Here is a 9,839-nt window from a genome sequence, read left to right on the forward strand (position 1 = left end):
ATTTTTTCATAGGTTCTCGAGAAGAGGACCACGCAGTCGCTGAAAAGAGGCCGTCTAGAGAGAAGCAACAAGCTCCGCGAGGTGTTCAGCGTGAAGGGGAAGCGTCCCCGTCGCCAAGACCGTTTGCGCATCCAGAACAGTGGCGCGAACAACAACCGGAAATGCTAGTCATTCGATCTCAGGCCAAGGTGTACTCCAAGTACCTTCTTCCTAAAGCAGAGAAAAAGTAAAACCTCTAAAAACGCGAAAAAAAATGAACAAAAAAGAAGAAGATAACACATAAAACGAAGACTTACAGAGAAGACACGAAAAAGAATAAAAAAAGAAGAGAAGAAGAGGGAGGAGCAACGAAAGGACGCGAGACTAATCTGTTTAACCCCCGTCGCGATCCTTGTTCGTGTATACCGACGATGTATCATTGCCTCGTGGACGAGACAGTCACGCGGAAGCGCGTATAAACCGTCCGCGGAGGAAATCCGGCGAACTCGCGGAGGATCCTACCCTCGAACCGACTGCAAAACAAAGGCAACGACGTTTTTTATCTCGATCCTCCAGTTGCGAAACAATGAAAAAGCTCCTGTATCACGAATATTCGCTGCCGAACGGTTCAACTCGGTTCCAAGGATCTCTCCGAATCACTCAGCATCCGCAAGGACCTTTCTCAAGCCTCGCGAAAGCAGCCTAGGCAGAAATTCGAAACAGAAATACTAAACTGCCCCAGGGCTTCACGTGTCAGAAGATATTTAGCTTCTCCCGAGGAATCAGTGTTCTTGATGGAAGACCTAAGTCCCGCTAGATTAGGTCTAGTCTCAAATGGTGCCGGCCCTGCAGTTCGCCGGATCTTCTCTACCGACAGTGCAACTAGGTAGAACGGTTACCGATCAGCCTCCAGCGATCCTCCTCTCTCCATAATCGCCGTCAAACTCTACCGCGGCGATAACGTATTTTAAATTACCTAGTAGCAAGCGTGGAAGCTAAACGATCAACCTCGGTGTCAACGGGAAAGACGACAATCGAAGTTTCTTGAAATTTGCTAAGAGAGCCACACGTGTTTACAGCTTGCTACGAGACATAGCGGTAGTATGTCACGGGACACGGCGAGAGGAATGGAAGAGAACAAAATGGAGGAAAGAGCGGTCGCGCGAGGCTTGGTCTGGGTCCTGGTACTTCGTCCATGGTACTCTCTTTAATCGCGTGTATATATTTTCAGCCTCTATTTAGTATGGGCAAAATGTGTTTCTTACTCGTAATCGTTAACGTTTAGTTTTATTTAAGACGTCCCCCCCCCCCCTCGGTATCCCCACCGCCGAATTATAGCGAACAGAATTTAGCCTGTAACCCTAACCCCGAAACGGCCACGCCCCCCTCGCTTCGATTGGTCCGTTTTTATTTCGCGAAGGGAAACCATAGAGAGGGCGGCATGGCGCGTTTTAAGAAAGACGCAACAATATACCGGACACGTTTCGCACACCTTCGAGGAAGAAAATCGCAAGCTAGGAAAATTCACTTCGGGACCACGGCTTATTAGGCTCGCCGCTGTTTCATTCGCGCTGGATATTCGCGACGTAATAATAACGGGAGGACCCGACGAAACCGCTGGAACCACTGAGGAGAACTTTATAGTCGAATTAATCCTTTAATTACCGTGCGCGGTTCCACGGTTAAAGGATTAATCTGCGGATCAGATAGTCGAGGAGGTTGGATGGTTCGTTTGTCTCTGCACTCCGATGATTCCGCCGCTGTCAAGCAATTCCATGGTCGCTGTTCCGATGACCGAAAGTCTTGCTTTCGAAAGGGGAAACTGTAAATACGTGCGCCTTCGTTTATCTTTAATCCCGTTGATTCCTGATGTAAATAGAATTTTAACCGTATCAACGGGGTGCAAACGGCGAACGAACGAACGTGAGAATCCTTAGGCTAGCGAACTCGTCGGACGTTCGGACACCGAATAAATTCCACCGTGGCCGAGTAACGTAGTCTCGGGGGCTCGTTAATAGAAGTTATGTTGGCCGCTGTCGGCGAGGCGGGTTGTCCGCGACTAAAAAGCCAGTACGAGCCCAACAGAAGCGAAGAGTAAAACGAAACGAAACGGAGGGACGTGCGTCGAAATGATTGTCACGAGTCATGGAGTAGACACTAAGCAATAAACTTTCTACGAAAACGCTACCCGGACACTGCGATGTAACATCTATTAATGGGTGTCCGAATTGAAGTGAATATTTATTTAGCACGTTCTAATACATGATATCTCGAGAGATATTGGCGCATTGTAACGTAGGTTATCTCGTTTCACCGCGACCTGGCCCAACGTGTGGCATTGGCGTCGCGCTAGGCTTCGTAAATAGCAATGGAGACGGGACGACGATGACGACGGATCTTTTCTTTTTCATATGTTAGCCAAACCAGAATCCCGATGACGAAGGAAATGAATACACAAAGGAAAAAATATGTAGGAGGTTTCTATCTCCTGTTTCTCGGTTCTCGCCTCCCTTCCGATTCGCTCGATGACGGCCCGTCTCCCCCGATTCAATCATTCCCAAGTGATCACTGAGATTTCAGCGGGAAAGAAACGGTCCCCGCGTAGCGGACGCGCGTTCTGGCGCGTCCGATTTTTTCAAAAAGTGCTCTGCGAAAGGAAGAAAGTAACGAAAGGGGAAGGACGCGCTGCGATTTCGTTCGGAGAAACACGCTTCACCCCTCTTCGGCGGATCTGGGAGCCTGAACGGTGCGGGAGTTTCGGTGACGGCGGAGTCCTCGACCTGAATTTTAAAGCCGCGATACCTTTTGCTAAATAAATCGACGATTTTAATCGGGCCCGCCGGAAATTTCTTCTGTGAAGAAACGAGGTTTGGGGGCGCTGTCTTAGGGTGTCTCCGGGGTTGGCGCTTGGAGGTTACGTGGTCTGGGCAATTCTGATTAGACTACCTGAACGGATGATTGCGATGATCAGACCACTTATAGATGATAAATTAGTTCAAGGCTGGGCAAGCCTGTGTTCTAGAGCCAGTCTAAAGGTAGACGACTTGCCTGGCTGTAGTTCTTCCTAGGGATAGATTATCTTGAGGTCCTCGGACAGAGTGATTCGAATCATCTTAGGCCTGGATAACTGTAGGAAACTTTTATGTCTAAATCTTCTTAAATTATCTTCATCACTTTTGCATCTAGGGTGTCCTAGATCTGAGCAACTAAGACAGGTCGTTCCCGACCTAAATAGCTTAAATGACAAATCTCTAGACACCACTTTAGCCTTACGTTATCCTTAATAATTGGAAATAGGACACCCTAGATTTAGACTAAGACGTAGTCCTATCTAGCTCTAAATCTCTACTGCTAAATTCTCCTGGTGGCTGGAAAGAACAGTCTTTGACCTAGATAGTCGACAATGTAGATCTCTGAACTCAGACCTAGGTGATTCGAAACGTGACTCTTCCTGGATCTAGATCTCCTTAGCGTTAAGTTGTGCTAGTGCTAAATGGCTAAAAAAGATTGGTCATCCTGGACCTAAACGATTTAGAGGATAGATGACCTCGGAGTCACTTGGAGCTGGGTAACCGAAGAACCAAGGGAACCCTGGAGCTAGACGCTCCTAATTTCTACCGATCCAATGGAAACGGGGCATGTCTCGGTCAGAACGTGTCCTCGTTCGTAATCGCTTCGCCGTGACTCGAGAAACTCCTCCACCCGGCCCGTTCAAACCGTGTATCGTCCAAGGCTAGTAGCAATAGAAATGGTCCCATGAAATGGACCAAGCGGAACTCCTGTGATTCAAACTGAATTCGACGTTCTTAGGACGATCCACTTTTCAAAGAGAAATTTCTACTTCATCCCCCGAAAACCAGGCTCGCCCTTTGCGGCCCAAGATCCCGAAGGACACAGTTGGATCCGCGTTATCTCTTCCGCGCCTTTGCCCTCTTGAATAGACTGCGGATATTTATGCAGATCCAGGGATTTCAAGGAACTAACCTCTAAAAGATCCGACTAAACCGTATCTCCACTAATTTCTCCTGTGTTCAGACGACGCATAGTGTTCATAGAAACGTTCGCCGCGTTGCTTTCTAGATGTTAGGCGATACGAGTGCACAAACATCGGCAGTCTGCTGTTCGATCTCGAGCTCCCGTCGATTCCCGAACGACTCGAGACGGGACTCCGGTCCAGGATAACAAAGATTCCCCTGTGTCCAAGCGTGTTCAGTCTCCTCTGGCCCACGGAAGATTACGCTTTCGTGGCGAAAGAAATACAAAAAATTCTCTTGGATCGCAACAGGGTCGGTTCTCGTCTCCACGACGAAATCGAGCGGTTCCCTCGTCGCCGCGACGAAACGAACGGCGTTATAATAATACGCGCGAGCTACGTTCCGATCAAGATGGACGCCGGACTGCACAAAGCTAGACAAAGAATGAGGATCCGCGGACGTCTTGCTCGCGCTCGGATTCGTCCGGGCTGATTTCGCGGCAGTGCTCGGATTTATTGTAATTAATTGAAACGCGATTCGATTACACGTCACCCGACGCGACTCGAGTGTAACACGCTGCTTCGATTGCGGATTATCTTTTGCAGCGGTCGGTCGCGACTGATTTCCACGAGTGAAATTGTGGCGATTCGAATGGTATTCACAGAAAGTAAACCAGCAGCCGAATAAGAGGAGGATAATACTGAGGTTTCATTCTCAGCCTTGTGTAATTAAATTACATTTTGCCCAACTGTGGTTACAATGTGTGTACAAGTAGGAAGTCTAGCCGCATTAGTAAACCCCTATTATCGGAACGATCCGGTTCATCCGAACGTTACTCGAGGACCTCGGATGAACAGAGTGTTGTCCTAGTGTACGCACATGCATTGTAAATCCACGTGAAACTCTCCTCGGAAGACCAGTGTTCGTCCTTGCGTAACAGACATTAGGGAGATAAGAGCCTAAATCTTTTGCGTCCTGGTCGAGCTAGAAACGCGGAGATCGACGATCGTCATCCGGACACGTTTCGTACATTCGTTCTGTTTCTGTTTCTGTTCCCTTCAGTTGTGCCGTTGAAGGACCGATTGTATAAGTTGAATGTATGCTCGTACACCTTGGCCCATTATAACTGATGATTAATAAAATATTTTATGTCACTGACTACGTGGAGGCGTTCAGTGACCATGATAAACGGACGATCGTGATTTTATTATTCATCTCTTTTTCTATCTCTCTTTTCTCTCTCTCTCTCTCTCTCTCTCTCTCTCTCTCTCTCTCTCTCTCTCTCTCTCTCTCTCTCTCTATACGTGTACAGGGTGTCATAGAACTACTGCGCATAAATGAAATATAAATATAAGAAACGAAAGAAATGAAAGATAATCCAGTGAACATGAGTAAAAAATTCCATAGTTTTGGATATAAAAATAGGTTTAGTTTAAAAATAAATATATGGCGACCATCGGATGATATATTGATAACGGGTTACACGAAAAATTTTGTGTCTATTCGGAAACGTCCAAATGTCTTCAAAAATATGGAGTTTCATTTAAGAATTGTTTCGTGACCTTTGCAGGATGTTTCAAGGTCGGGTCACGGTCAAATACATCATTGCCACTTTTCGAGATAATTCAATGTTCTTGATTCGGTTCCCATGTATTCCTCTTTAAACTAAACCTATTTTTCTCTCGGTAATTATTAAGTTTTTTCGCTGAGCTTTTTTACTCGGCTCGGCGAGTTGTACGCATCCTATCATTTGTGCGCAATAATTTTGTTACACGCCGTATGTATATATATACGTTTATACAGTATATCCTGAGAACTGGAGCGAGGCGATCGAGAAAAGTATTTCTATTGATATCTGTGTTTTGCTATCGAGACGTTCTTGAGACTATGCGAATTACTTTGTAAGGTAAATGAAGTTTAAAGGAAATTGGATTATTTTCTGTTGGAAAGAAGATATATTTTTTAAACGTATTCGTCGATTCAAGGATTATTCGAAATTGTTGCATTCCGCTGGCTCCGATACGTTATCTCGGCTTAGTTGTATCCAACAAACGCATCGAATAAGGAATTTCCATGAAAAATTTTCGTGATAAACCTGAGCTTACCATTGTGATATTCTATAATACATTTTCTTCTAATTTTCACTTATTACCAAGAACTGAATATTTTATTGGACGATGAGAGCTTTTAGAATTTTTACCGATTAAGTGTTAATTAAGTGAATCGTGTATGTACCGTTTTTACAAGTCCTCTGGTTCGTTATTATAGAACAATATAGAGACTTTCCTTCGAGTAATAAAATAATATTGCAGTTTGATTTTTGAACAATCAAGAGTAAACGAAACAATTTGTATGCGTACGCGAATCTAGAGCATACTGATCAGACGTCAGTATGATTAAGTACCATTCCGTGAAATGTCACTGGACCGAGATTCATCCTTAAAATTCAGACATTCATGAGCTAATAAAGTAAATCATGTTTTTCCATATATTTCATCCTTCTAATTAGTTAAGTATCCACTGAATTCGTCGTCAGATCTTTTTAAGTCTGAAATATAACCGCAACTGTGAACCGATCGAGGCATCCTTTCCTTCGAGGTAAGGATCGATTGCAGATTACTCTCGCAATTCAGGTTCAGAGACATGTCCCTCATTATTCCTGTGCAACGTGGAACCTCGTAATCCATGTCGATTTCCCTGGGCTTTCGATTTTTCGAAAACAAAAGCTCCAGACTGCAAATTACGCTGACCAGCTCCTCTTCCAGCTGAGGGTCACATGAAAACGAGACCATGCCTGGTTCGCAACCAGGGGCACCTGTCAATTATTATTTAATTTAACGATTAAAATTCTGAAAATGAAATTCATTAAATCGTTTCATTTAGGAAATTTAAATTCATCGTATTATTTAATTTATCACATTTAAATTCATCGTATTATTTAATTTGTCAAACTTAAATTCATCATATTATTGAATTTATCACATTTAAATTCATCATATTATTTAATGTATCAAATTGAAATTCATCATATTATGGAATTTATCAAATTTAAATTTATCATATTATTGAATTCATTAAATTTAAATTCATCATATAATTTAATTTCAAAATTTGATAAAGCAGACAGAGATTTACTAAACAGATATTTACTATTTAACTTAATATTTCATATTAATTAATTCAAGTAACCTTGAGTGTCTTGGACGGTCTCCCAGCGAATCAAAGCTTCTTGCAAAGGTTTGTAAAGCTGTCTTCTGCTGGGGCAACACCAGTCTGCTACTTTAGCGTCCAGTAGAGCCCTGTCTTCGGTGCCTAATTGGCTCCAGCTTAAAAACAGCTGCTTCAGTCGTGGCACTGTTATAAAATTCAGAATAGAACACTTAAAAAAGTATCTTCACTGCTTCTAATTAATTAAAGATTCATAATGGCAACTCTTTCAGCCTCATAATTTAATTCGTTTCAATTTAATACAGCTATAAGCATGATATTACATTTTAAAAACTACTATTAAATGTACCAGTGATCATTTAACTTATTTTCTAGGTTCATCATTTATTTCCAAACATATTAGAAACCTTCCATCTTGAATATATTATTTTCTTCCATGTTTCCAAATAAATATGTAACTGTTTCAATTATTGGCCTATTATTTACGAAAACAGAGCAAATCCCAAGAGCGTAGTTTTTGGATTTAATTATTTAATGGGACGTTTTTCTTGATGAAACTCTTTCTTGTGAGATTAAACGTACACACCTTCAGGGATCAGAACAAATATCGTGTCACATATCTGCTCAAAGGCAGACTCCTCCATCAATTCATCGGCGCTCTCCTCGTTGTTCACGGTGGTCGTCGATTTAGATTGCATCGCGTTCTTCGATTTCACCGTGACTCCTGTCATTTCCGATTTCAATATTGGAAGACATGAAAAACAAAATGACCTCACAATCGTGACAATTCATTTCGTATACAACTTCCTTGAGTGCGATGCGTTCGAAACTCGTTTGAACACACCTTTCGACTATTATTATAGAAAATTGAATTTTAACGGAAAGTACTTCGAGAAATTACTTCAAATTGAAATTACATTGAATTTATTTTATTAAGTTTTCCATTTTATTAAAAGAATTCCATCGACCTTTCCTTATTTCTAATGCATCTAAAAATACTGCATTTAATATCAATCTTTCTAATTAATTCTTAATCATTAATTCTTAAGTAATTTATGATTAATTCTCCTTGAGCCTTTGTAATGCAATACTAATATATTTGTGAAGTATTTATATGAATTCTAAATAATCCGCAATATTAAATAAAACTACAAATAATAATTGAATATTTCAGCAAAATGAAATTAATAAACATTCATTTATTGTTATTATTCATTTATATTTATTTATACTCCGCCGGTAACGTTGCGAGTGACACAGGAACGCTTCAACTGAGTCAACCCCTAATCTACATAACAAAAATTTACATTGAACATCCAATCTATTTTCTCAACAATATTTTCTATTTTTATCAACAATTGATACTATCAACGACACTGTCGGTAAAATCAGATTCAAGCCACGGTTCGCGTTCAAAGAATCCCGAGAACAAAAGTTCCAAGATGAACGACAAAGAACAGTTGTCTTTCGGTTTGCGAGGGATTCTCGAAGAATTTTCAAGAATCAGAGATGTCTGGCTAACAATGAACTATTTTTAACAATTGTCTACACGCTTCTCGTGATTTCCATTCGAGAATTATTCTAATATAATGGAAATTTGCAGACGTACGTCGCTTTGAAAGCTTACTGCGAAGCTCACCAGGAGACTTTAACGATGGAGAAGGAACGTTCCGAGAGGATTAGGAATAATTTGGAGATGCTCTCGAGAACGTATTCCCTTTTGGAGGAACGGTATAAAATCATGGCTGAGAAATGGAAAATGGAGAAGGAGGAACTTCACAGAACGATCGGGGATCTCAGACAGCAGTGTGACCATTTACGACTCGTCGTTACTGACCATAATGGCGTCGACCAAGAAGGTATTCGATGATCTAATTTCTTTCCCATTGAAATCACCTTCTGTTGAATTGGCACAGTCATTACTGTGTATTATTTGGAATTTATCCATTAACCAGCACACAAGTAGAAATATGGAGTTTCTTAATTAACACATGTTTGTTTCTTATTATTGAGTTCTTTAGATATGGAATTAATTTGGAACTTGATCTTTAATGGATTAATTGGTTAATTATTGTGTTAATGTTACCCAGTCTGTAGACTGAAGGATGAGATTGACGTTCTAAAGACTAAATTGATGCTTCAAGAAGAGAAGCATACAGGGGAAGTCGCCATTTTGAAGCAACAACACTCTAATGAGATACACAAGTATAAAGTGTTGTTACAGAATGCAAAATTGACTGCTGCATCGGTATTTAAATGTTTATAGTATTATTGATTGGCTTAGAATCATTTATTTTGGAAGTATTATTACGTTGACCTCACGAATAGGTTAGAATCTATTAAATTAATTATTTACTTCAGTTTTTCACTTATATTTCTTTGGCGCAGAACGAAAACAAGAAAAGAGGTAGACAGAAGAATCCGGGCAAGAATAAGAAAAACACTAGTCTCTTCAGGTACTTCTCCAATTCTATTTACCAAATAAAAGATATATCTAAATATATAATTTAGATAACAGATATCAGTCATTATTTCATAAAATGAAGTATCAATTAATAAGATACTTTCCCATTGTGTTAGAAATACAAATAATGGAATAGTAAAAGAAATTAATAATAATGAAAAATTCTGTATTAATATAAAAAATATATTCCAAGATGGCCGGAATTGGATGTCGAAAAAATCAGTACTCCCACAATATCTGCAGTCCAATAATAA

General features: G+C 40.9%; 2 protein-coding genes across 7 annotated transcripts in view; one reads left to right on the plus strand and one right to left on the minus strand.

The window, feature by feature from the left end:
* TP53INP (Tumor protein p53 inducible nuclear protein) overlaps positions 1-9,839 on the plus strand; it is a 34,275-nt gene that overhangs the window by 23,943 nt on the left and 493 nt on the right. For 4 of the 6 annotated variants that reach the window (XM_031970401.2, XM_076365150.1, XM_076365151.1 and 1 more), the window contains one exon: positions 13-5,146. In XM_031970401.2, the coding sequence (XP_031826261.1) occupies positions 13-168 (156 nt within the window). In that variant the 3' untranslated portion in view covers positions 169-5,146. Of the gene's footprint in view, positions 1-12; positions 5,147-8,556; positions 8,633-8,724; positions 8,981-9,211; positions 9,370-9,509; positions 9,578-9,839 lie in introns of those variants that run through there. The other 2 variants (XM_031971872.2, XM_076365152.1) reach the window with 2 other exon arrangements.
* Positions 6,380-9,229, minus strand: LOC116424923 (uncharacterized). The gene is made up of 4 exons (XM_031972005.2): positions 8,959-9,229; positions 7,708-7,845; positions 7,143-7,307; positions 6,380-6,768 (listed from the first exon to the last, which is right to left on the minus strand). The coding sequence occupies exons 2-4, from the start codon at positions 7,817-7,819 to the stop codon at positions 6,455-6,457; spliced, it is 591 nt and encodes a 196-aa protein (XP_031827865.1). The 5' UTR covers positions 7,820-7,845; positions 8,959-9,229; the 3' UTR covers positions 6,380-6,454.

Source organism: Nomia melanderi, chromosome 2 (assembly GCF_051020985.1).
Source record: "Nomia melanderi isolate GNS246 chromosome 2, iyNomMela1, whole genome shotgun sequence".
In the NCBI taxonomy this organism is placed as follows: Eukaryota; Metazoa; Arthropoda; class Insecta; order Hymenoptera; family Halictidae; genus Nomia; species Nomia melanderi.